General features: G+C 44.8%; 1 protein-coding gene across 2 annotated transcripts; it reads right to left on the bottom strand.

Annotated features, from left to right (window-relative positions):
• Positions 1–1,665: 1,665 nt before the first annotated feature.
• On the bottom strand, positions 1,666–27,551 carry LOC311025989 (dihydropyrimidinase-related protein 3). Of its 2 annotated transcripts, none has more exons than XM_084029244.1 (14): positions 27,343–27,551; positions 18,615–18,703; positions 16,832–17,016; positions 15,314–15,478; positions 15,164–15,225; positions 14,010–14,090; positions 12,900–12,968; positions 11,918–12,038; positions 10,550–10,706; positions 9,882–10,023; positions 8,640–8,810; positions 5,601–5,780; positions 4,294–4,447; positions 1,666–1,830 (listed from the first exon to the last, which is right to left on the bottom strand). In XM_084029244.1, exons 1-14 carry the CDS (start codon positions 27,379–27,381, stop codon positions 1,736–1,738), a joined length of 1,710 nt encoding a protein of 569 aa, XP_083885370.1. In that variant the 5' UTR covers positions 27,382–27,551; the 3' UTR covers positions 1,666–1,735. The 2 variants fall into 2 exon arrangements, with proteins under 2 accessions (XP_083885370.1, XP_083885369.1); XM_084029243.1 differs by having other exon boundaries at positions 4,276–4,447; positions 27,343–27,549.
• Positions 27,552–27,871: the final 320 nt, after the last annotated feature.

Here is a 27,871-nt window from a genome sequence, read left to right as displayed (position 1 = left end):
TTATTCAGGAAACAAATCATACCTCCACAACACACCTTATTTTCGACCTGCCATCTCTGGGTTTTTGATACAACAGTAAAAAAGAAACAACATAAAAACAATAACAAAGGTTGTCAAACTAACATAAATACAACAAACCACCACTTGTGCCTGCCTCAGAGTCCGCCCCGCCACTACCAAATAGTAAGATCCATCTCCTTCCCTCCCTACCCGGACCACGTGGGACAGCGACAAAATAAAAGCTTCCCTTACTGCACCGCAATCCTCTGCCTTGTCAGAAAACAGCAGAGACATAAAGAGCTCTAAGCCCCCCGACACAATCAGATCCAGAGTGGTTCAGGTAAACTCATTCAGGCTGGTGTTGAATTAGCATTGGTCAGGATTGTGTTCCAGGACTATGGTGGTATGACAGGGTGATGGTCTTCCTCTTGTCCTAAAATGAGAGCCCAGTTTGTCGGGAATGAAAACGTAAAGCGAGAGGTGAAGAGCTGTTATCTGAAAGCGGGTGTTTGTTACAGGATCTTTTAATTGCATCTGGTTTTCTTTGTTGCCCTCAATTGCAAAGCTCATCATGGCGGCTGAGCTACAAGGGACAGTTATATGTGTTTTGTTCTTGTTTTTTAACCTTTTTTTTTCTTCCTTCATTCTCCTTCTCAAGATGACTTCAGAATGACAGGAGCAGCCAATAAGCAAGAAGCAAATGCAAAGGACGGTTTCTTGAATTTTTTTTTTGGAGTGCAGGAAATAAAAAAACGTATATAAACCCGTTGGGAATAAAGAATGCAAAAACCCTTTCTCAAAATCCAGTTTCATATTCTGTTGTCTACACACGCAAAATAAACAAACAAATTCTGAAGTGGATGTGTCGGACTTACTTTTCTAACATCAATAGTTACTCAATCAATACATCATGGGGATGGTATTCATCAAGCACCTCAGAGGAGGGGGTGGGGCAAAAGGATCATGGATCACATCACCAGTGTTATTGTGGCTCCATGTCCAACAGCACTCCAGCTCTGAGATCTGATAGAATACCTTTTACTTGGTCCAGTAAACCCAAACAGGCTGCAACGACATCATTCACAAGGCTACATTACATCTACCGTATATACAATGCCACCTAGAGCTAATCAACGGTACTGCATGATAATACATGGCTAATGTGGGATCTAGTGTTGCTGACTATGGAGAAAGCAGGCTACTGAAAAGGGGGTGACATTGAAAGCCAAACAGGGTGAAAGAACCATAGCATCATTCTGAGAAAAGCAGGATCCGTTTTCCTTTGAGTTTTCTTCTTTTTCTTTTGGTTGAATGTGGTGGTATGCAGTTTTTACTGGTGTATTTTCTCATTACCAAAGCACACAGTGAACATGTTTTCACAGTATTTGTGGTGTATTCTATACTGAGAAGAAGTGAAGCTAAAGACTGGTCAAGTGTTTTGTGCTTTGGTGGCATGTTTATCTTTTCATTCCTAACCACTTCAATCCAGATTCCTCAGGAAAAGGGATGCTGTTCTCATCCGAGCGAGGTTGCATCGTGACAGGTAAGGCATGAGGATTCAGTGTTTTGCTCTTTTAACTTTTAACTAATCATGGTCCTCTGCATCTGCTCCTCCCTCCCTCCCCTCCCTCCCCTCCCCTCCCCTCCCACCCCCCACACACTCCCCCCGCCCACCCTCAATCCTGCACTCTGGCTGCTGTCGTTTTCTGGATGCATCCCCTCGTCGTCCTGCTGTTTAACTGAGGGATGTGATGTTGGAACGACCACCAGGGGGCACTACAATACGACGGCCAGCAGGCCTGATGGGGATGTCATCTGGGATTGGGGGACCTGGATGGAGAGAAAAGAAGAGAACGATAAAGCGAGGTAGATGGGAAAAGAGCAAAAAGGTCCGTAAGGCAGTGGGGAGGAGGAACAGGGGCGAAAAAAGGAAAAGAAGGACAAAAAGAAAACAAGGGAAGAGAGAAATAGAAGATTAAAGACTGTGGTTTGTACTCGAACACAACACATGTCAGATGTAACAGTATGTAAGTTTGAGTAAATTGCTGCAAATGGGATTCCCATATTGACTCTGCAGACGACACAATGACAAGAAATGGAGAAAAGAGAAGGATTTCAATAAACTCACTTTTCTAACATCTCATATGATGTATTAATATCCCAACATTCATGCTAATTAATTCATGGTGCCATGCAGGACACATGTGTGAACGTCAATGGGATAGTATAAAGTGAATTTAATATATATGGTCATATGTGGAGCTGATGCATGCAACTTATGTCTGTAAACTTATGTCTGCTCTTAAAACTACAACTTTTCATTACACAGAATGGCTTTAATGCCTTGTCATGCACTCACATTATTCATTTCCAGACACTAGAAGTTTTTCACATGAGACCCTATTGTCTACGATGTACGGTATGTCTCAATGAGATAAGAGGGGAATTCAAATGTCAGCAGACTCTGTATGAGTGCTGCTGAAACGTTAACAAAAGAAGCCACAGTTTGACATAAAGCATGACGTTTCAAAAGGATGAGCCACGACGTCTGCTGCAACAAATTATCAGGGAGTATATAAATGGAAAGCGGGATGATGTCAGACTATTATAAGCTGTATCCAAGCAAACAATCCTTCCCATCTCATTCCAGACGAGTAAATCAACTCTCCAGGTGGTGCCCCCCCCCCCCCCCCCCCCCCCCTGGAAAGAAAACTAAACAGATTGACTCACTCTGGGAGTACGTGCACGTACTGTACGCATGCAAGACAACGCAGAAAGCATCGCAAAGCCTGGGAAACCAGGAGAAGCCTCACTCCCCTCTAACTTCATGTACTCAAATGTGGAAATTCTTTCCAGCGGAGGTCACCGTTCTCTTTTTCCCCCATCGATGAGGTATCCCACATGAGCTTGTAAAGACAGGTTGCTCAATACAGCCAAAGGCTAAAACCCCGTGCTGTGGTCTTTGAGTTATCCACCAATAAAAATGATACTACCTGTTAGTTACTACATGTCGCAAAGACGGCCAATAGCACGGCGAGTGCAGCTGTGTTCCCCCTTCTCTGCAGGTGAGAAGGGGTCGCTCTCATTGATTCACATGGACGCATGCCCTCTGGTAGGTCTCTGTTTGTGAGACAGTGGAAACACTGACCACGTTTCCCTGTTTGGTAGCCTGACAAAAAACATCCCTCACATTTGTATTCTAAATCAAAGCTAATTCGGTGTCTTAACACATGGGCACCATCACACTGTCACTCAGCAGCTCTGCGTAATGGAACAGATGTCAAATGTGAATACAGTGGTGTGATCTCTCACATTAGACAGGCTTTTCCTAATAGGCCGTGTCCATGAAACGCCTGGACTGGGATCGCTGTATGTCTTTCAGGCCATGGGCCAAAAAACATATCCAGCGTGACCCGTACAGCAAGTGTAACTGTGGAAAACACTTAATGCCCAAATGCAGCTTGACATTACACAAGTGATGTAGTTAGAGGTCACAGTGTTCTAAAGTGTAATAAAACAAGCAGTCTGTTTGAGAGGCGTGAGACACCGTGAGCCGGGGATTCAGCCGGGGACGGGATTTAAGGTGCCTTTTTTTCAGAGATGAGTCATTAAACAGGGACTGATCTGAGTTACAAGTTAAGGGGATTAAACATGCCGAGTTGCACAAAGTGTTCTTTTTCTGAGTACAGTGCAGGAAAACTAAAGCACTGAGCTCCTATCGCCAATGGCAATTCATGTAAAATATAGTTCACATCATGGATGCAGTAGGGGTCAGTTTGAATGGTTTTAATTTGGGCTAATATTGACTTTATGTCACACCACACTGGAGCCCAAGCTATCTGATTGATCAAATGTAACGTAATTAAAACCCAAAGGAGCTGAAGTGGGCATCTTAACAGACAAATCGCCATATAAACACAGAAAAACCCTTTTTTCCCCCATGGTAGCGTGATACACTGCATGCCATACTTTGCACATCATAAAATATGAAACAGGATTATCAGACATGATTAGGTTACTCTACAGGCTCGAGGCTCATCGCCAAGGGATGTGAATGCATCATTCAGAGCAGCAACATGCTGAAAAATCACATGACTCATGTCCTGTGTGAAGGAGCAGCTCAGCTGAGATAAAAGTGGATCGGCGGTGGATCGACTCATGCACGCGCTCGTCCTTTTGATGTTCCTACAGTATAAATCAATACAGACCATAGACGGATGAAAGGAAGGGCTGGGTGATAGAGGGGTGGGGTTTGTATTAAGAAGCTGGGCTCACCGCATAGTGCAGGGTTACCTGCTAGACTAAATCCAGACTGGTGCAGGTTTCTGACGGGCTGCTTGGTGGGGGAGGTGCGGGCGGAGGCTGAGGGGGTGCCACCGCGGGACATGGAGAATTCAGACACCGGGCCGTCGTACATTCCTCTGGGCACTGCCCTCAGGACCGCCAGCTGCAGGAGGCACAGAGATGGAGACGGTGAGGGGAGGGGGGGAGGAACACAGTGAAACATTGCAGTGTTTGGTATCACAGAAACATTTCATGTAACCTAGTACACAGCTGTTTTGCATTACATGGATGTTTGTGTAACTGTTACATATGCATTTTCCAGAAAGCCTCCTTCCTGCCGAGAAGCAGCTCCAGATTCCACACGTCCACACAAAAACCGAGACAAACAAAAACGCCAGTAAGCAAGCCGTGTTTACGGGCTCGAGCAGAAGACATGTCTTCAAAGCAAGTTGGAACTTTATGCTGATCTGTCTGTCAGTGTCATGACTCAGAGGAGGCTTGAGCTCCGTCAAGAGTTAAAAAGAGACATCTGTGAGTGAAGAAAGCATCCAGCAAGATAAACAGCACACTGGTGCTGCAGCTCCATGGTGTCATCGCCAGCCAGCTGCAAATTAGGAAATTGTTGAACAATGAGATTTTTGGCACGTAAGATGAGATGGCAGGAGAGCAGGCGGCCGGGTCTGTTTTCAGTTGAATTTGTTTTAAGTCGAATAGTTAAACGTTCATAATACTTCAAAGGAGATCTGGATGACTTCTTTTATCCTCTTTTCTTCAGGTTGAGGTACAGCTACTGGACAGTGAGTCTAGATCTCTTGTGATGATAGTAAATTGTAAATGCAGGATATATTTTTACTGTTACTCTTTTACGGTGTGTGGTAGGTCTCTCTGGAAAGTCTTACAACTCCAACCTCACTGCGTCTTTTTTCAAACCATGAGGAGGAGAACCGACCACCCTCATCGCATGGACATTTTGCACTGCAGTGTAAAAGCACAGCCAGCAGCCCGTGGCTGAACCCTGGAGGCTGATGTCAGACTAACTGTATCTCCCCCACATCCCACTTCACTGCCTCCATCCCTCCCACCCACTTTTCTCTCCCCTCTTGCAACTTCCATTTCAGCACAAAACCGCATTATTCCTCACTTAAAATCCAAAAAAATGCAATGTTCTTATTGTAGAATCTACAGTATCAGAGTCTATCCTGCAAAAAAAACGTCATAACGTTACATAAGGTGAAAGATGTGACAGCTGCCTCCATTGAATGGCTGCTGTGTAGAGTGTAAAACGGAGGCTGGACAGAAGTGGAACCTGTGTTTACCTGCTTCCTGGCCTTCACACGCTTGTAGGCGAAGTCGGGGTAGGGAGAGCAGGGAATGAAGCGACCCATGCCGGAGACGACATGCAGGGTCCCGTCTTCTACCACAATCTTCCCCTGGCAGACCACCACTTGTGGGGCTCCGCGTAGCTCCATTCCCTCGAAGACATTGTACTCAGCAGCCTGAAGCACACATATCACATATATATTAGATGCTTGAAGGAAAAGCTATGAACTAGAACATATCACATTGGAAGAAATATGTGCAAAATGCATACAGAATGTCTATATTTACAGTCAAATAAAAAAGTTAAACAATCATGTGAAAACCCCAAAAGCAGACACAGTGACAGTAATAATATGTTGTGTAAATCTAACTCACAAACACACTAGAAGAAGAATTCAGTTAAACAGAACTGGATTAGAAACAACAAAATGTATACATACGTTTATTAAAGCTGAAGCAAATGTTAGAAGACATAATTCCAACGATAGAAAGAATCAACAGGGAAACAACAATGTTCCAATGAATTTATCAAGGGGCTTCAGGATCATTTTGATGTTTTATTAAATTAAAGTTGATCAACCTAATACAATTTAGAGAGAAACAACAACACCAACCAAATGAAACCTCCTGTAACCTTCCCTAAAAGAACGGATGAAGGGACGGAAGAAGACAACAACAACAACAGCAGCAGCAGGGGGCGCTGTGAGAGGATGGAGGCAGTGATAGGAAGTGGAAACTCTCTCACTCTTAATCCCACACATCGCCGTCTCCCATTCTCTCATCATTCATCACCTTGTTTCTGACACTTGTCTGCCTGGCATGTACAAACAGCTGCCATCACCCAGCTGGTGTTTAATGCCTCCATAGTACTTTCCTTTCTCTCTCTCTCTCTCTCTCTCTTCCCAGTTGTCTGTCTCCTTCATTCACTTATCCGTCTTTCTGTCTGTTGTCTTTCTCCCCTTCACCCTAGTCCTGCTTGATTCATGTCACCCCATCGTTTCCTTCAACCCTACCATTCATCCTCGTCCCATTTCCTTCTGTGCCAACTTTCTTCTCCTGCCATGTTTGTGATGTGCAGGTCCCCTCCCCGATTCCATTGTTGCTTACTTCCTCTGCACACGGCCCAGTTTTCTGTACAGAACAGGACATAACTAAAACCTCACCGCATGCCAAACATGATGTCATGACCGAGCCGAGTGTGTCTCGGAGTGTGTGTTGCTGCCTGTTCTCGTCCGTGTGCCAGGATCTGCTCATGTCCATGTCTGCATTTCTAAGTTGGCGACTCAAAGACACACTTGTTTACTGTGATGGCAGAAGAGGTCATTCCCCGACTCAGTGTGCCGGTGAGCCGCTCCTGTTTGGCCTGGTGTCAGACCAACATTAAGGTAGATTTATTGGATCTGGGAGCCGCAGTCTTCTTCTGCTCTCCTCTGTTTTATCTGGAAGGACGGCCGGCAGGAAATGAAGAGGTGACATCATTATGTAAGAACCCAGGGATCCTCAGTGGATGTACTCCCAATTTGGAGAAGGCGTATTATTAGTCCCGTTCTCTCCGTCTCTTTCCATTCCTCAATCCGGAGACAATGTTCTGCCTCTCTTAGTCAACAGCCACCATCAGGCCTTTTTAAGCAAATCAAATCTACAAACTTCACGGCATCATTCCAAAAACCCACACACGTCGTTAGTAAAAGCATTCTTCCTTATCACTTGTGTATTTCTGTATATAAGCAGGGTTGTGCTAGGCTGGTAAAGCCTTCATTTCCTGTGCAGACACTTCCTCTGCTGCCGTTTGGCCTCTCTGGGATCCTCAAATTTAATTATAGAAACCTCATAATGTAAATGTGTAACACGTGTGTCCCTCATAGTGAATACATAAAGTGAGTCATTTATTTTACTATGATGTGCTTTGTGAAAGGAAAGCAGTGCTATCAGGCAATGCATTGTTTGTTACTCCTAAATTGGCTCGTCTCCCAGCTGTGATTCATGGAAACATCAGGCCACCAGTGAACCCCCAAAATGTGACGAGAAGAAAAGCGTCGCGGGTTGCAAAGGCATCGGACGGAGGAAACGCTGCTCACGCCACACGGCCACTTCTGAACCCGATTGCATGAGACGTTTCCCTCTGACATCGATGTCTTATGACCAGACCTGTTTTTTTTCCCACTTCTGAGACGAGTTGACAAGCATCAATGTTGCACAGCTCCGGGGTTAGTGAAAATATTTGAAATATTAAGTTTTCACTGTTGCATAATCCTGAGCAATGAATGACGTTCTTTAAGCCAGCTATGGTTGTCCAATCGTCAATATTATCTCGGATGATCCGTTGGAGCCAATGTCACATGGTGAGGACGGAAATACCTCTGATTATACAGCACATAGTTGCCCTCTTCATTAACTGTAGTTATTGTCCTGGTTTGATAAACCCATGCATTTGAGTATTCCTTATTTACTCATAAGCATAACTTGCTGAGGACTTTACATTGAGAGCTGGTCACGGGGCGAGTACAGCGTGAGACGTGTTAGCAGTGAACTTCCACTGAGACTTCATTTCCGTTCCAGAGGAACTGAGAGCTCGCTGGAAGCTGTTCAACAATGTGCTCTCTCTCTCTCTCTCTCTCTCTCTAACACACACACACACACACACACACACACACACACAGATGTAGACACTTATCTCTCATCTATTTTTCTGCTTTACTCGTTAACTAAAGATTAAACACTTTTTAAAACTTTTTTTTTTAAATTGCTCCCTTTTTGCCCATCTGTCTCATAATATTCTTTGTTTTTTTATATATATTTATAACCAATTACATGGTTGTGCTACAGTGCATATGGACCGGTGCCATCAGGGTTACTGTAACAATAACATCATTGACATTACTCAAGAAAACAACCCTTCAGTGTTGGTGTACTCCCCTCTGCTCCTCCAGCCAAACCAGCCCGAATCAGCGTGAAGTTCCACAAGTTGAGAGATGAATTTAACTGAAACAAAGACAAAGTACGACCGTTGACCGGTGCACACACACCACACCTACCGAGTTGTGTGTCTTGGCGGTGATGGTGCGGATGGAGTCCGTGTCCCAGATGACCAGGTCGGCATCGGAGCCCACAGCGATCCGACCCTTGCGAGGGTACAGGTTCAGGATCTTGGCTGCGTTGGTGCTGGTGACTGCCACAAACATGTTCTCGTCCATCTTACCTGTAGTCTGGGAAACAGGACAAACAGGGAACGGTAAGCATAAAGGGAGGGGGGCTTGTTTTTGGATACAATGGTGAACTTTCACCTCGTATGGAAATCAGTTCTGCTTCTGGATTAGCTTCACGCTCCGAGCCATTCACCATTTTCCACATCGTTTTAGAGCCAGAATTGCGATGCTGTTTTGTGTGTGCTGTCGTTGTTTATCGGTGCTGAACCCCCCCCCCCCTCCCCCAGTGGGACAATAAAGAACTGAACATCCACATTGTACAGGCAGCACAGCTCTCCACAGCTGTCTAAAGCTGCATGCTGTGTGTATGTTAGCAGTACAGTGATTCAGTGATAACAGTGAGAGAGGAGGGGGAGGGGGGGGGGGGTGTGCTGTATCCAGCGGTGAAGGAAAGGACAGATGTGGAGATCGAAAGGAAATGATAAAGCAAAGCAGAGACGGCGACAACAGCACGGTGAAATAAAGCTGAGAGTAATAGTCGGGAGGAATAATAGTGAAAGGCAGTTCAAATGGTGGAGACGGAGAACAAGAGCCTTTTACGGAGCTTTCACAAGGCAACACTTAGTCTTTTTTTTTTTATCGGACTCTGGCGCAGTTTGTTTGGGCTGGAGGGAACTGACACCTGGGTCAAAGAGAAAATACAGAATATGCTAAATAAAGTCCACGGAAATGGTGACATTTATAAAGTCATCCAAGATAAACCGGAGGAGGGAAGATTCATGCACACAGTAGATAGTGCAGAGTCAAAGGGAAACCACTTCAAAGTCTGCGATTCGCTGCATAGAAGCGGCAGCTCTCCGGGCAAAAGCAGATAAATTAGCTGTTCGGTATGTGCCCCTACGCAAATTAGCTTTTTTATTCGGTCCGCTTTTATTTGTGTAACTGTGAAGCGGCGCCAGGCCGAGTAGAAAACAAACCAAAACTATCAATTTCACTGTGATTCAGAGCAGCCAAACAGACTACGGCTTCAAAGCGCCCATTAAGACTGGAATAAATCTTTATGTGTGTCTCTAATTATTTGTTTGTTTTTCTAAAAAAGAAAAAAAGCCAGAGAGAGAAAACAGTCCTCACCACAGCTTTATCCCAGATGAGGGTCATCCTCTCCTCCACTCCGTTAACACCTTCTGGGATCTGAGTGAAGTCGTCCTTGCCGATGGCCTTCTGGGCCACGCTGAAGGTACAGTGAGCGCTGCCGGTCACACTCAGGTCTCCACTGGGGAACATGAAAATATGAGTTATTAAAGATGGATAATGTATGTTCCACCGGTACGACCATCATTTGTCTAAAGTGGATTTTTGTGTCCCTTTTGTTTTCTTATATATTCCCTTCCTAGAGGGATTTGTGTCTTTGAGGTTTTCCCCAACAATTTTGTTCTAATTTTATAAAGTTTATGTTCTTATCTTAACTTTATTTTAAAATATATGGTTAGGTCTATATTACAGTTATGCCTTATGCTACAAATGTAAATTTACAGATGGCTAACTAAGAAGAATGATATGTATTATGAATGATTGTATGGTCCTGGAATTTGTAATAAAATGAGAATTAAAAAAAGAAAAGAAATGAAGAGTTAAGATGGAATTATGACGGCACTGCATCGTGAGGAAGAACGTTACGTTACTTGAACTAACTGAACAAGGACTGTGATACATATAACTTATAGAAAATATATATGTATAAACTTACTACTATACACTTGCCAGATGAAGGATCATTATAAGGGGCTGCTGGTACGTACCTGGACAGCAGTGTGTTCAGATAGTCTGGAGTGGTGGGATCGGGGCTAAGAGGAGGTGATGTTACAAAAGAAGCCGCCTTGGCCCAGTTCTTGCTCCAGTAATGTGTCCCATCAGTCCCCAAGCTGGCTGTGATTGGCTCCCCAAACACAACATTTCCTGGGAAAATAAATAAAAAGTTAAGGAGTATCAAAAATAAAGCATGTCATTTATGAATCATGAGTCGCATCAATGAAGCCTGATTCATTTTAAGTTTAATTGAACTAAAAGCTTTGGTTGGTCGTGTTTACAGCAGAGGAACATATAGGGACGGGCATTGGAAACTAGCTAAGGCTATAAATGCTATGATGCTTTCTGTTGGATTGTTGCACAATCCACATGACTTGTATCTGTCCCTATCAAATAAACGTAAAATGAAATGAACCGTGCCCATTCTATAAAAAGCCAAACATCACCTTTGGTTAAGTTTTCATTCCTGCAAATTACATTTGTCTGCTTTTGTGTTTTTGCAAGGTCTTTACACATCACTGTTTGATGGAGAGGAAGTGTGCTTGGGACCAGTTCCAAACAGAAAGTGTCCATCAAGGCCCCTAAAGGGTGCACATGACTGAGGTTAGCCTGTTAACACGTCGCATGGACCTTCGCCAAGGACATCCAAACACACATTCTTCTTCTCTGCCCTCTCCCGTTTTCCTGTTCCGTTCTCAAAAAGTGTATATTTCACAATCCATCAGAGCCTGCGGGTTCACCTCCACTCTCTCCCGGGACCGTGCGACCCAAAAGACCCAAAAGACAAATCTGAAAATTCCTATGAGACTAGCATCTTTTCATCCTTCATCTTTCATTATGTCAAGCAGAGCCAAGCTCTGTGTACATCAGCAGCTTCAGGACGGGCAGGAAAATCCTCTTATAAGGGCATAGGTGCAGAGTGCATTCCAAACGTCTCCGAAATCAGACGGAAAAATGGCAACCGATGACCGGAGGTGAAATAGCAAATAAACACGCTTAGCAAAAAAAGAAAGGGGCAGGAAAAACGTCTAGACTAGAGCTGCAATGATGATCATCCATTAGGTGTCAACTATGAAATTAATAGCCAACTAATTGGTTTTAGTAAATATTTTTTACTCTATAACTGTAAGCTGGATTTTTTATTTTGTAGACAAAGCAAGTAATCAATTAATGGAAACAATAATCACCAGATGAATCACTAAACACAATAATCGCAGCCCTTTTCTACAATCTGCTGTTCTTACACGACCTTGAAGTAAATATCATATACAAAATAAAACATGTGAGTACCATTTCAGTCAACACACACCGCGTTTAAAATATTCCACATAGTGCGGTGAAGTCCAAATGTTGCTCGTTACCTCTTTTCCGGGCCTGTGAGATGATGTCAGCAGCGCTCTTGCTCATGACCCGGGTCACATAGAGAGGACAGTTGGTTTGGCTGGCGATGGTGATGGCACGAAACACCGCCTCCGCCTCCAGCTACAGAGAGGACGGGACATTGTGGTTGACTTGGAAATCTCTTTCCCATTAGGATTTTCTCAAATAAACGTAACCACAGCAAACTATTCATTTTTTCAGAGACGTATTATTGGCGTAATTCATTTTTGTGGAAGCTTGTAATTTTAACATCATTTTCTAGAGTTTGAGTGGATTTATTCATTCATATCGAGTCAGGGTTGTTGAAAGTAGATTCATGAGAGGAGCAAACAATTGCTGAAATAAACTTTGATGAGGTCGGATAAAAGTGCCACATGCTCATAATTATATTGTGTAAATGTCCATCTTGATATCTTCATGATTGGGATTCAGCATGCCTCCAGATGTGCACACTGTGTCCTTCACATGCAAACACTTGAGCTGATTTTAGTCCAAAAGCTGGGTCCAATAACCAGTAAATTAATACCAAACCGGACACCAGACTCTGATAAAACACTGATCCAACTCATGTTACCGAGCTCTTGATTCTAAAGGCTCCAGTCAACCGCAGGGCACTATGAGCCTGGTGGGCCCGCTGCACCGCGCTGCACCACAGAGTGGAAAACCCCAGACAAGACAAGTTGCTGAGCTGAGAACGTGGCTTTCATTTTTTGTTTGTTGAAGAAACGTGTGTGTGTGTGTGTGTGTGTGTGTGTGTGTGTGTGTGTGATCCATGGGCAAAAATATGAAATTCATCAAAATACATAAAAACAGCTAATATCTGAATAAAAAGGCTACGTAACAAAACAAATGTACAAAGATGTTTCAGTCTTTAAAATGTTCATGATTAAGTGTTTAAAATTAGGGTTGGATGATATGAAAAAAATAAAGTATGATAATATTTGGTGGCAGGGTTGACCATACCTCTTCTGGCCTGCTCAGCACGTGGCCCTCTGGTCCAGTGATTCCCATCTGCAGCATGCGGGCCTGCTCCTGTTCAACAAACACACAGCAGGGAGACCGCTTAGCTCGCAGGTAGACATGGGACTATTTTCTCTGTGTTCAGTGGTTGGAGTGCTCGGACTGATGGAAAGTTTTGGTCAGGCTAGAAAAAACATATTCTTATTTGTGCTCTGCCTGTGTGAAGGATATGAGGAGCAGCTCTATCATCTGGGTCCAGACTGTGGGAGTCCCCAGAGTGAAGAGGGTCTTTATATACATGTAAGATCTGCCACACTTAGAGAATAAGGTTGGAACATATTGGAATTGTCCTTAAATGTAATCTTGATGGAGGAAAGATTGAATTGAAGCTTGTGTTTAAGTTAAAGAGTTTTCCTCAAGTGAGCAGCTAGTGGATATAAGAGGGTCGGCAGCATTAGATCAAATGGTTTCACGTATCCATGATCTGTACCAGCACTTATAATATTTATAATATATATTTAGGTCTAAACAAGGCCTCCCTGTCTCAGGACTTCTACAGAAAAAATCAGGACATGACATAATCTGGAAGTTCAGGAAAAAAGATTCCCTCAAAGTCCAAGTTTAAGACCGGATTGGAGGCTCGGGATTCAACACACACACACACACACACACACACACACACACACACACACACACACACACACACACACACACACACACACACACACACACACACACACACACACACACACACACACACACACACACACACACACACACACACACCCAGTGACAGAATCCAGGCACGGTCTGCAGGCTCTGACTAATACCAAGCCTCTCAATCCAACAACTTATTGCGGGTTTGTTCACTTTCATTTGTCCAAAGCTGCGCTGTGTAAACTACACCCACACATTACCGTCCTGCAGGAAACCCATTCTCCCTCTCATGGGCGACAGCGTGTTTAGTCTGAAGGTAGTGCAGATGCGTGGTGATAAGGCCTCCACCAGAGAGGTGAAATAAACCGACATTAATCACACTACACCAAAACGGATCACAGAGCTGGAGACGAAGTCGTTAAAGAGAGTGTGTGGCGGGGATGAATTCATATTTACCTCGGCAATGATCTCGCCATTCTCCGCGTGGACCTCAGCGATGCCCCCCCTCTCCGCCAAGAAGGTAAAGATGTCATAGAGCTGGAAGAGAAAGACAGAAAAATCCTCACAAGTGGCAGTTATTTTATTCAAAACTCTGCCCGGCTGTTTACGCAAGAATCAGACGCTCCCTTTTATCCCCCCGGGGGGGGGGGGTCACAATCAAGGACTTAAAGGGAGCCCACAATTTACATGACGTCTACCAACGACACGCTGCAATTACAGCGTGCGGTCTCCAGAAGCGGTTAAACTCGTGTGGGATGAGCTGCAGTCGGCGCTCCTGAGTGAGCAGCATGACATCAGTTCTTCAAGCTGGACTATTTCAGTTGCCTCGTGTGCTCATCTGAGCGCCCCGAATTAGCCACGGCTGTGCATGAGAAACACGGAGAGCCTCGCCTCACACCGTCTGGACTCACACTACAGTTTTTTTCTACATTCACCAGCTAGACTTACAGTATGAAGTCACCGTGCTATGCATCGCCGGCTGTGAGTTATGTAAGGACAGGGAGAACACAGAAAGAGTCATTCTTTACTAAAAGGTTGGAAATCTGATGTATTACAGCTGACGCACACTCAAAGGTCATAATTTACTTAATCTCTTTGAGGATATGTCACTACTGAGGAAAAACTTTTGCAATGTTTTTATGCTTCTTGATTAGTTGGTTTTGTGGAAGTCAGCAGTGATGGATTTAGATTGATGCTCTTATTCAACTATAAAATAATGATATCTTAATCCCACACCGAGTGCAGCCAAAGATGCTCTAAAACGACAAGCTGCGACAGCTTCCTGTCTCCGAAGTGGGCGTGGTCATAGCGTGAGGGGGAACAGTCCATGTAAAGTTAATACTAGGGGTCTAGGGGTGTGAATTAAGTGTAAATCTTCTAAAGATGCGGTCGCTCTTTGTGCCTCACGTTTTGGCCTCAAGGTGAAAAGAATTCGAAGCGCCTGACGTCATTAAGGGTTTTTTTTATTGTGGTGACTAAGACTGAGACTGCAGAAGCCTCACGTTGGCTTCTGCCTTCAATTACAAAGTGAGAACTGTGGATTTAGCCTTTGATCTCTTTGCTGCCGGCAAACAATTACATCCTTTAAAGCGTACACTAAATGATCCTACCTCACTGTTGCTCATCTGGTAGTAGTCCTTGTAAGCCATGTAGACCTGGAAGGAGTTCACACCTGTAACATACACAACAAAGCATGACCAATGCCCCTTAAGCCCCCTTAAAAAGTTCAAAGAAGGTTATTTTAAGACGTCCTGGTCCACCTTTCTCCTTGATGAGATGATCCACCTCCTGCTTCACGCTGTCATTCCAGTGGGTGATGTCCACCTGGAGGGAGTAGTCGCAGCAGCTCTTCTCATCGGCCCACTGCCTCCACTGATCGTAGGCCTCCATCAGGCTGCAGCCGGGATCCGGGATCACATGGTCCACTGGAGGAGAGAGAGGACGGAGGGATGAGGAGGAGAGTTTTAGGAGAGGAGGGAGAAGATGGATGAAGAGAGGAGATGTGGCAGGTGGGTTGAACGGGATAGACAGACACAGAAGTGTCAGGGTGGGCGACAGACAGTGTGATTAGCCGGCTGGTGTTTCTACTTTCTCCCCGTATTGTTTATCTTGCATAATCAGCTGTCTGTCTGGGTTTGTGCTGAGCTCAGCCAGCGGGGGCCGAACTTTTCAGACGTCACATTGCATTTCCAGCATCTTCGTCGGGGCTGCGGGTGTCCTTGATGCATTTTAAGGCCACTTCAACTGTGGTGAGTTTTCAGGCTAAGTATCCATTTTCAAATCTTAAGATGAGAGTTTTTTCACACAAGGCCAGTGGATTTTTCCTGATCGGACCTCCCAACATGTGGAAAATCTTGTGTCACAGTAATATTAAGTGGAAATTTAAGAAGGAATAGTCCCACAAAAGCAAACCAGCTGGAACATATATTCCAATGCAATAGACATATGATATAGAGCTAAATCCAAGACCTGCTCACATAAAAACGAATCATATAATTGATAAGCTAATAATAATTTTCCAGTTCATGCTAGGCTTTGTGCAGGTGTCCGTTTTTCACTGAAATTATTCACAGGCCGTTATCCTGATTGCACACGACAGAATCAGCGTGCAGCAATGATCCTTCTTCATCTTACTCAGCTGTAATAAAATAGGACCGCCTGCTGGCTCACCAGCTGACCGGCGTCTTGATCTCATTAAAGATGAGCCAATCCTCTTATCTGGTATTTGCATGTTAATGGAGCTGGAAATGGTTGTTGTTTACTATCTCAACCATCTGAACTGTACGTTTCACTGGACACAGATACAGCATACAACACCACACAGGGCCAGTTCTCACTCTCTCTCAAACGCATCGGCCGCTAGAATATAATCCCTGGATGAATGGAGGCGGTGAATAGAGCTCCCTACAGTAGCACGTCTGTTCCTGAATGCGTCCGTTTAAAGAGACAAGCAGCAGAGTAGCAGCCAGCTCAAAGGAAGTTAATGGTATGAATGAGACTGTGGTGCCGACCAACTGTTAGCTGGAATAGCGTCTGGTCTGTCAGCGACATGAAGCACGCATAAACCAGCAGCAGGCAGACACTGGTGCTGTATTTCCCCCCCTCCTTACACTCAGCCTTTTGTATGGTCCTCTTTTGGAGCGCTGCCCAAAAACACACCAGAACCACTTCCCATCTCTGTCCCTTTTGTTCAGGTCTCGGCCCTCCTCCCCCCCCCCCCCCCTCCCTTTCAGCTTCAGCCTCGATCTCAAACTGCGTAGACGAGCGTTCCTGCTTACCGATCATGGTCGTGCCCCCAGCAAGAGCAGCCTTTGATCCCTGAGCGAAGTCGTCCACGGTGGTGGTTCCACGGTACGGCATCTGGAAGTGAGTGTGGATGTCGATGCCACCGGGGATCACCATCTTCCCGTTGGCCTCCACGGTTTTCACCCCGCCGGGCACGATCAGGTTGTCGCCGATCTGCCTGTCGAGGGACGAGGACAACAACAAATGACTGGGAGGAGGAGGAGGCCTAATTCTAAGTTGTTACAACATTTTTATTGTACATTTAAATCATAGGCCACATTTTTTTACTTCAGCCTGACCTCAAAACAGCACATTGTCGCCATGCCAACACATCGACATTTCACCCTCGCTGAAAGAAAAACCTTGTTGTTCAGACATTATAGAGGACACAAGCCAGACAGACAGGCAGAGTGGCTCTCTGTGAGTCTGCCAAAGGCCCAATGGTCCAGCAGGCATCTGGGTGTTTATTATGCAACACCAGGCTTTTCCCTGGGTGGCTCTCCCTGAGCTGCCTCACTAAGGAGCAGGGGGGGACAAAGGGGCTATAACTGGAAAATCAAGTGAGGGTGGGACACGGGGGGAGTGTAGGAGAGGACATAGGAATTCACCCAAAATACTCTCTTGTTGTCTGGTGGGACAAAGACAAAATATGGGGGACTAGAAAGAATGTTACCACCAGAGCCCGTCTTTGACCCGAAGTAACGAGGACTCTTGTTTTTAGTTCAGGTCAGCCAGCGGGACACAGCGTGCGTGATCAGGAAGCCTGCGCTCGTGCATTTATTCATTAAAGTTTCCAAAACACTCATTCTTATTTAGACTGCTATATTTAGTCTGATTTAATCAAGACTGCAAAATTAGATTTGGCAGCGTTAGTGTTATTCTCATATGTCAAACACATTTAAAAATCTCTTATTGATATTTGACAAACATGGACTGGATGCAGGATCCATATCCAAACGTGGATCCAACGCTTTATCCCAGTCACTAGTAAATTTCCAAAACTTCTTCAATAATCTTTTATTCAACATTTACATCTGCAGTACACATTTTAGCCACATGAGGGAGCGTATTTCGCATTATGTGTTCTGATGATTGTGGCCTACTTATAACATTGAAGCTAATATTATAGGCTAATGTACATTCTGTTTGTTTTACTGATGAGAAGAGAAACTGATGAAAATAATGAAGTAGCCTGTTTCTTCCGCATAAATGCAATAATCTGATTTATAAAGTATATAACGTGCAAATGTTTTCAATAATACGTACATAAAACGCAGGGTTTACTTATTCAACATAATATAGGGATAGTATAGCTGTTGCATTCCTGGCACAAATTCGCTCTTCTTGAGCTACGGCCTTTTGTGAACTGGGTCACAATGGTTTGTCATATTTAGAAAAGGTGTATCCAGAAGAAAAGGTGTGGGAAACTGATACACAGACCAGTGGGGATTTCCGGGGATTTATAATCTGCATTTACTTGAAATTTACTTTCAGTCAGATGGATTAGGATTATCTCTGCCAAACTAATGTGATGTGGCAACTCCTGGCAACAACGGTTGGGAGAAAAGACCAAAATTGACTAAAATATAAGAATAATTAGGCAGAATTCACCTGTCCGATCCACCTGATGGAATCAACATTATTTCACATTTTTTCGCAGACAAATGTGTTGATTTCTGCAAAAGAGGTCTGCTTTTGCATTCAGACTGGGAGAGATGAAAGCAAATTGCGAATGACTAAAAAGCAGAGCAGAAAGGAGGACAGTGGAGGACTTACTTAATGAGGCCATCCTCCAGGTAGATGTCGGCATGGAAGGACTGGTCATCATTCACGATCCTCCCACCTTTGATCAGAAGCCGGTCGCTCTGAAGGGAAAGAGATGAGAAGAAGCGGAGGGTCGAGAATAAATAGAAATGTCACGACTTCTTTCTAACAAAGACCCACTTTGACTTGAAAACACCGTCAAGGAAGCTTAAAGAGAGGACGATCTACGAATCCGGATCATTCCCCGCTGTATATTTAGAGTCGGACAATGCTTTTCTATTTCTCCATAGTTAGATTATGTCCTTCTTCTTCCAGCCAGAAGAGATGCACAATGTCTCATTCATTCGGCCTGGAAGAGAAAGGGCATGTTTGTCTCATGTAGACACGCCAAATGCAGTTTAGCTGTGGACCACCCTGGGGGGCTGCCTGCCCACCTCTCCCTGTGGTCCGGCGCAGCAAAGCGGTTTGATGGAAGTGACCTGCATTTGCATTGACACTGTATTAACATGAACCGGGGACTTATATTAGTTGCTTCTACAAACACGATCCTTTCTAAATGTCATGATAGTCAACATGTTAGGATGTCGCCGTCTAGCCCTCCATAGAAATGTGTCTGCTCTAAGGTCAGTGTGCCCATTTAAATCCGACCCAACACAGTGACTAACATAAGATAGGTGGTGAAAAGTGTGATGCTTGTGATCAACATCACCAACGTCCTCATGTTATCTGCCTGCCAGCTTGCAGAGACCACCTCAACGTCCACAAATACTGACCGGGTGTATCAGGGAGTGCCAGTTTGATCACATGTATGCTCCTGTTTCCAAAACAATGATAAAACGATGAATATTACTCAAGATTCAGGAGAAGGTTCTCATAAAGACAGAGAGGGCAGCTGTAACATACATATCCCCCCCTACATGAAACGACCTGGACCTGTCGGGGCGATAACATTCTGGCGGCCGACACAAAGATCTGCTGACGGAAGCAGAAGCGAAGCTGCTTTTAAGGACTGATCGTGGATTAACGTCTTAACTATGTTCATCCAGATTCTGTTATGCAACTACCGGGGACGTTATTTGCTCAGTTTAAATCCAATCGGCCAACAGACTTAATATCATAGCCGACATTGCGTATTGATCGTTAAATCTGTGAGGAGAAAAAACAACAATGGGCTGAAGGCGATGGGTTCTCTGGAACGAGGGTGCAGACGGAGCGCTGTCACATCGGAGGAAGCCTTTCGACGTAACGTGTCGTAATGTGGTCTGATCTGGGCGTTGTCGCGAAGCCACACAGTCAGACATCAAAATGTGCTGCCGCCGCTGCACCACAGACCGACTCTGGGAGGGCGTCGTCACGGCAACGGGTCGACTGCAGGGAGGCAGACTGGAGAGGAGGGGGGGAAGACACACTGGGTGCCTAAGGTTTTGCTGACTTGTTGGACAGCTACTACAGAGAAAATAAAAATGGCGACATGGACGGAGGGGCGTTGGTAGATGGGGAGGATACAACAGGATTTATCTTTCCGGACAGGAAATCTCGCTTCAGTTTAAGCCGATCTATATGACATAAGGCACATCGTTGTACCGTGAACATTTCATTTTCTACAACACGGCAGGACTCGGTTCCTTCTAAGAGCGACAGACCTCCATATTTCCCAGCAGCACATGTGTGCAGAGAAGTGATTTACACCCTGGCGGTGGACCCAGTGTTTCATCAGTGTAATGAACTGCAGCCACTCCCTCACACAACCAGAAAAAAAAAAGGAGGATAATAAGGTTTTTGCATGTGGCTCAGACGATACAAGCTTCAATATCTGCTGAGCTCATAATCACACGCAGTGTGTGCTGGGTTGTTGTTTTTTTGTGTGTGTCTTTCCCGTTGTGTGTGTATGTGGTGTAGCTGGTGATGGAGTCGTGTGAATCGGAGCCCAGAGCGTTCCCTGGAAACCACACCCAACACATTACAACACACGGTCATCAGCAGCTGGAGCGCAGCACCGCCATAGATCAAGCTGGGGAGCACGCTGCCCTCAAACTGTCATCTCATTAGTTTAGAGATCATTTCTTCATATTCTGAAACACCAAGTCGGTTAAACTTCAGGGAGATCAACCCGTCTGTTTAGGTTGTGATTGTGAATCTATTTGCAATGGAGAGGCAGAAACAAGAGACCCCTCCAAAAAGGGGATGTTTTTATATGTGGTGACCAGTCGCTTCCTTCCTGGCTGATTCATCTCTACTTCAGTGTTCTGCTCGTGTCCTTGTGACTACTTGGATGAGCATGAGGCGGGACCTGCAGCCCAATCAGGTTCACAGGTAGTCCAGCTCCTCCAGGATCCACATCCATACGAAAAAAGTAGCTGTGCAGTAATCTAGAAAACTGAGCAAAAATGAGCAAAAATGTCCAAAATTAACTGATTTCAGGCTGTTTTTTTAGATTTGAGGAATGGTTCCTTTTCTCTGTTTCTTTGTGTAAAATATTCTTGTGGAAAAGAAAAACAACAAAATGCTGCATCAACTCCATCAGACCAATAAAGATGTCTTATCTGATTTATAATACTGCAGGGAGGGGTGCACCCTCATGCATGGTTGCCTTACTGGAGTGCTTCGGCAGTCTCTCTCTCTCTCACACACACACACACACACACACACACACACACTCATACTCCCCTTTGTCAGTTTCTGCCCACTGGCCTATAACAGCATGCAAGAGACCATAATAATTCAACAATCAATAGCTTTCCATTACAACCCAGCAAACGCCAGCCTGCTGATCTCAGTATTCCTCAGCTCATCTGCCATTGACATACATAATGTATTACTATGACTGTGGACAGTATTTGATACTAGACTTTAGTTACTTCTTGTCACTGGAAAACTAAATGTTAACTAGAATTATGGGACTGGTTGAGCTTTTTCAAAGACACGTCATTTTTTTCAACACTTCTTAATCTCCCTTCATAAATCGAAACGCAGCCTGAGCATTTATTGTGGCTTTTTAATAAAATCCATGACAAACAGGCCGCCGCATTTCCCAGCGCTCATGTCATCCGCCCGCAAACAGCAACACGATACACTTCCAACATTTCACAGAAAATATAACAAGTGATAGAGCGCTGTTTCCCAATGCTGCCACAGTTATGTAGACTGTTTATTGTTTCAGAACACTTCCAGGATTCTGTCATTGTTCCGGAAACATATTCCATCAGCGTTCCTGCATTATTTCAACAATTTAAAAACAAGGAAATGAGGCTCAGAGGGAAGATATGACACGTGTGAGTGGGGATGATGAGTGGAAGCGAGCCAATCAGCGCAGCGGGAAGTCCTCCCATCAACTTAGTTCATTATCTTTTATTTCACATTATGACAAGTTTCTCTTGTGTGAGTGAAAACATCTGTGCTATTACGTGGTTATGGGACTAAACCTAAGCATTTGTTAGAACATTAACGAGACCACACCATCCACATAATGAACACATACGGCTCGCTGAATTTTTCTCAGCACGGATGATTTCATGGCAAGAATGAAATTCCTCTTTGCTTAGTGATTTTATCTGCTTTCCATGTTGTGGCAAAAGATCACGTAACCATGGATACGGAAGGCTTGCCTTCTCTGTCGTTTTCTGTTTCCACTACATTGATTTCAACCTGTTCATATTCCCTAACATGTAACCTGGATTTTTTAAGCGTCCAGATTGTATTTTTATTATCTTTAGAAATAATGCATCTTTTGTCTTATATTTTGAAGTATTTGATCCTATGAGAAACTTGCTTTCACAGCATTGCCCTAACCTCCCTGTGCAGGGTTTGTGAATATGATTTTTGCTCCATTTAGAGATTAAATCATTCTGGTTTGGATTGGGAACGGGCGACTCTCAAAGTGGGACAAACCCAGTGACCAGACATCGGTCAAAAATAATGATTTTCTTTGGTTTCCCAGAATAAGCTGCCGTGCTGAAGAACAGCCGCAGAGCATGAAGAGGTACGACCAGATTGAACGGCCTAAATAAATCTCTCTTTCTGAAGACATTCATTGAAATACTTTCTACTTAGGCGTCCTGCCTATTTGTACCTGGAGACATTTTTAACACACTTTTACCATTTCACCTTTATTCTAGTAAGATAATCATACGAGAACACAAATATTCATATTGGCTGAAAGGTTTAGTATTTCCACACAAGGCAGCGATTGTGTTGATGCTGATTTGCTCTGACCTTCCAGGGTCAATGACCATGTCTCCGTTTGTCAGTCACTGTTACAGCGCCCAGTTTCTGGAAGGGAAAAACAATCTCCCTGGATGAGCTGCACACTGTGGTCATTGTAGTCTGCGTTTATTCCCCAGAAATATATTGATTAGGTATAGATGGCTACCTAGCAACGCACGCACTAGGGTTGTGACAATACATGGATCTGGATCGATCTACCAACTCGATGATCAGGGATCCAATATCATTGATGCAAAGTGAAAACAGTGATACATATGATCATCTTTAAGATATGCCTTTATTTTGAAATGACCATGGCCCGTCTGTCTCACCATTTCTGTCCTTCCTACTGCAATAAGAACATTTCCAAATCATATTTCAGGTGCTTTTAATGATTTTATATGTGATTGTGTGGCTGATGATATTATCTGAATGATTTTTCACCAAAGATCTGACGAAGCGACGCCTTTCAGATAATTTAATCAAGAGGTGAAACATGAAAGGAAACGCAGCATCGAGACGGCTTAAAGGTCAGAGATATTGATTATTAATAAATATACAATACTAATCTGACTAATGTGTGTTTGGTGGGAACAAACCTCAACATCACAACTGTCTCTTATGCATCTTTGCTTCCAGAAGTGTTTATGCGTTTGCGTGGCTGACTGACCTACTCCCGTCGCCGGGTAAACACCGGAGGATTTGCTGTTCCCAAAAACTCGGACAGTTGCAGGAGGATTAGAGCACACGCCACGCAATCATCACAGCTGAGGTCAACCACAAATGTTTGCAACAAAAAATGAAATCAAACAAAATGTATACCAAACATCTGTCATTAATCTAAACGTCTACTAGAAATCTGCACGATGCCTCCAGCTGCTTTACTCATTTTTTAATCTGAAGTCATTGGAAAAAAACGAATTAAACTCTTTTTTAACGACCCCTCCTCTAGTTCTGACAAGCTCATCTATTAAAAGTCTGGCAGTGAAGTAAAGTTCGGCTTGAAAGGAAACATCTTCATCTTGTGAAAAAAAAACACAAAGTCCCAAAAATAAAGCACCTCTCGCTGCACAGGAAGCTGTCATTTTCTATTACACAAGGCAGCGGCAGTCATCAGAAATAGACGACAGGATGTTATTCTTGTACTACTACCCTCATCTGCGCTGACAACTTCTTTCCACTTCCGCGACCAGGGAGAAGCTTGTAAACCGGGATGCAAATGACTGGTAGCCACTCCTCCGTTGCTTAATAAGTGGGAATGGTCCCCGGCCAAAGGGGGCCGAGAGGACATTAGAGGAAACCTCCATTAGCTGTGACACAGAGCGAACGGAGGGCGGGGAGAGAAACAGGCAGGGACCAGTGGAGGAGGGAAGTCATGCTGAATGGGCTTCAGCCCTGTTGCCTAGCGCGCAAAAATATTTACTACCCAAAACTGCACAGGACTTCTTTTTTTCACATTCTGGAAAAGTGAAAACAATGAGGCGTATCAATCTAAATTAATCGTGGAGTTTCCTGCCAGCCACAGACCCGCATGTCTTGAATGTTGATCTTGCGATAGGCAGGGGGAGCATAAACCACGTAACCACGGAGACAGCGAGAGAAAGAAAAACCTCAACGTGGATCGGATTCAGCCAGACAGATTTAATTATAAACTTAATCAGCCTGAGAAGTGTTTGTGTGTGGCCGAGTCCAAGTGTGTGTCAAATCACATCCTCGCACGACAAAACGGGGGTTTGTGTTTTCCCCTGCCGTCACAACTGTATGTTGGTCGCCATGGTGAGTCGCGCGGCAACGCCTGGGTGGCCACGGGGCGTTTTTTTGTTTGCACTCGAAGCCCACTCCGCTGCAGCCCGCGTGGTGATGGCACCTCTCTGGTGTGGCGGAGCCCTTGTTTTGTGGTGCGTCAACGGGGGCAACGGGTTTCATTTCCCGGGCGAGAGCCGCCGTCTGCCGGCCCGCAGATGCTGCGTCCAGCTGGAGGGGATTACTGATGACATGCACCAGCCTGGAACAACACTGAGGCTGCTGTGAGCGGCTATGAGGGAAGGGAAGAACCACACCTAGAAACCTAGAGTCTCTGGCAGAGAGCAGACGCGGGGAAACAGCTGGAATAGAATGGGCAGGCATGGAAATACAGAAGGAGAGTCTGGGAGGGGAGGCAGGCTATGAGCCGTTACAAGGCTGGTGTCAGGGTGGAGCCTAAATGATGTAGATGACATCAACACTGGGGGAGTTGTCTGTCCACTCACAGAGCTCGGGGAAGGCTGTTCAAAACTGTGGGTTTGACGCAGGTAATTAAGTGAGGGTGGATTTTTAGTAATACTACATCTCAGAAGCTAGTTTCATTGGTTGCTACGGTAGCGAGGCCGCGGTAGCAACCTGTCAATCACAAGGTAGCCACGCCTTAAATCATACCAATCTCTCTATTTTATTCCAAATGAGACCAAAAACTCATGTTCACGATGTTCACTGAGATAATAAATCAAGTCTCATAGACTTCTGTGCAATCTGACTTCTTTTCGCAACCAGAGGAGTCGCCCCCTGATGGCCAGCAGAGAGAATGCAAGCTTAAGGCAGCTCTGCGCTGGCTTCACTTCTCAGAACTGGAGGTTGCCACCGGTAACCACAGGTGTTGCCAAATCAACATTTAAGGGATTAGAACTTCAGTTCTGTTGGGGGAGAAACAAAGACTGGACAACCATGATATGCTGAGAACAAAAACTGATGAAAGTGGTCGAGTAGTAGCTCTTTAACGAATCACTCCCGTGTGAACTGGAGTGACGTGAAGCTACGTTATCTCTGCTCTTGGTCAAGGACGTCAATGAGATACTTTACTGCAGTTTACAGCCTAAAAACCCAGATAGCATTTATCTTGAGGGCCATCAAACTCGTGTTATGACATTTTTCTGAGCTGAGATTTCTCGCCTCAGTATTAAACTATCTCTGTACATGTGTTTTGATCTTATTATCATTCCCACTTTGCAGGTTTAAAACACAACAAATGAGCAACAGAAGAAGATTAAAGAGAGAGACACCATCCTATCTGTGGGGTGTAGCTAACATCCCCATCCCTATAATGACTGTGTTAAACATGCCATGGAAAATGCTGGCCCACTTTAGCATATTACGGAGACGTGCCCTACTTTAAGAGTAATGACATCAAGAGACTGGGCTCAGAATGCGAATTAGACCTCTACAGGCCAAATGCTCCAGTCGTCCCCCAAAACCACCTACTTGGTGTAATATCAGCTGAGGAGACGAGACAAAGGCTGAGTCTCCCACAGCCAAGCAACACACCCCTCTCTGCAACAATGAGACTGGGAAGGCAGGCATCTCTCACACACACACACACACACACACACACGGAGGAGAGGGAGAGGTTTTTTCTCTCTGCAGTTGTAACACACACCAGCACCCAGCTGGCTGGCTGTGTAACACCAGCATGCCCCGAATTCAACCTCCACCCTCGATGCTCATGACTGGAGTCTGAATCTTTCTCCTTCCCATGATGCAGGGATAAAAAAACGCCCCATTACAAGGCCGGCTTATCACAGCTCATCAAACATGGGCGTGCATCCCCCCCCCCCCCCCCCCCCCCCCCACCTCTTCTTCACTCTCCTCTGCACCAGCCCCAGCAACATGAACAGTAGCCCCATGTCTATAGTCTGCAGGGACCTGATTTCATTCTTCATTTTAATACAAAAAGGCCCTTTGTGGATATCATAAGCTGATGCAAGAAAAAAAATCACTGCAAATGATTTCCCGGTGCTCACTTTTGCTCCAATTGTCTGCCAAATGACAGCCACAGGACTAGGTTATTAGGCCGTAGTATTATTAGGACACAATGTGGTGTGTCACTAAAAACATTGTGTCAAAATGGCGAGAGAAGCTCTTTGAAAATGAGACTTACATCACAGTTCAATAGGCTCCCATACAAGTGATCAATTAGGCTCCAAATAATCTCCTAAAGAGAGAAAAGGCTCAACACATTCTTGTCAAAATAAAGAAAGCTGGTTTGCTTCATGCATGAATTGGCGGATTTATTGATTTTTTTTTTTGGATAAATGTAAAGGGTGTGTAAGGGAAATAAGACACAAAGCACATCGATCCCAAATTCTAGATGATTTGCCTCCAAACTGCATTTTAAAACGATCATTAAATGCTGTTTAATTGGCAGGGCATCACATAAACACAGCAGAAGTCCCTGCAGGAACATTTGTGTGATGATTTTTGTGTTATTTATGGGCGAGCCGGCTCGCCGCACGTATGGAGCCCCTCAACAAAGAAGATGCAGGACACCTTTAAGAAAACGCCTCATCTCCCTGCCTGGCGGTCACTATGGCAGCCGCTCATGCCATTTCACAGTGCGTATTTTTTCCAGCGCCTCAATATGCGAATGAAAAATGCGCCTTGCTGGTGGCCGGGTGTTTTTTTTTTTTCAGGCTTTATGCTCCATCGCTGTGGAAACGCCGGCGCGGTGATTTTGCGACAGAAAGTTGCCACCTCCAATCAAGCATAAATAACAGTTTCCACTCACTGTGATCTTCGGGATGTTCTTCTTTCCTTGGTAGGACATGTTTCGTTCGGTTCCACCTTTGAAGACGAGCTTTGGAAGCGCGGTATTCCCTCTGTGCGGATGCTGCAGCGGCCCTCGCCTGGATGAGAGCTTCAGGGAATGGTCGCCACTCCGTCAGTGCGATGTAAAGTGCCTCGCAGAGTGCTGTAGGAGCGTCTGTGCTTTCGGTCGCCCGGCCCCTCCCTCGATCGGCTCAATTGGAGAGAAAAAAAAAAAAAAAAAAGAGAGAGAGAAAGAAGCGCGGTGTCGCAATCTTTCCACCAGAGGGCGCGGTGGAGCAGCTGCTTTCCCGTCCAGTTGTCTGCATTACTGAGCTGTCGCACATTTCTCTTCTTCTTCTCTTCTACAGCGTATATGCGACGATGACCCGCCTCACATGTTTTTCCCTCGCCTTAGAAAGAGCAAATGATCCAGCTGGTTTAAAACCCACCACTCTGTGAAACGTGCCAAAGTCACCAAGTTGTAATAGATCAGAGTGGAAGGCAGTGAT

The sequence above is a fragment of the Eutrigla gurnardus genome, assembly GCF_963514095.1.
Source record: "Eutrigla gurnardus genome assembly, chromosome: 15".
Lineage (NCBI taxonomy): Eukaryota > Metazoa > Chordata > Actinopteri > Perciformes > Triglidae > Eutrigla > Eutrigla gurnardus.
The sequence above is the reverse complement of the archived record's forward strand: the minus strand, read 5'-3'. Positions and strand labels throughout refer to the sequence as shown.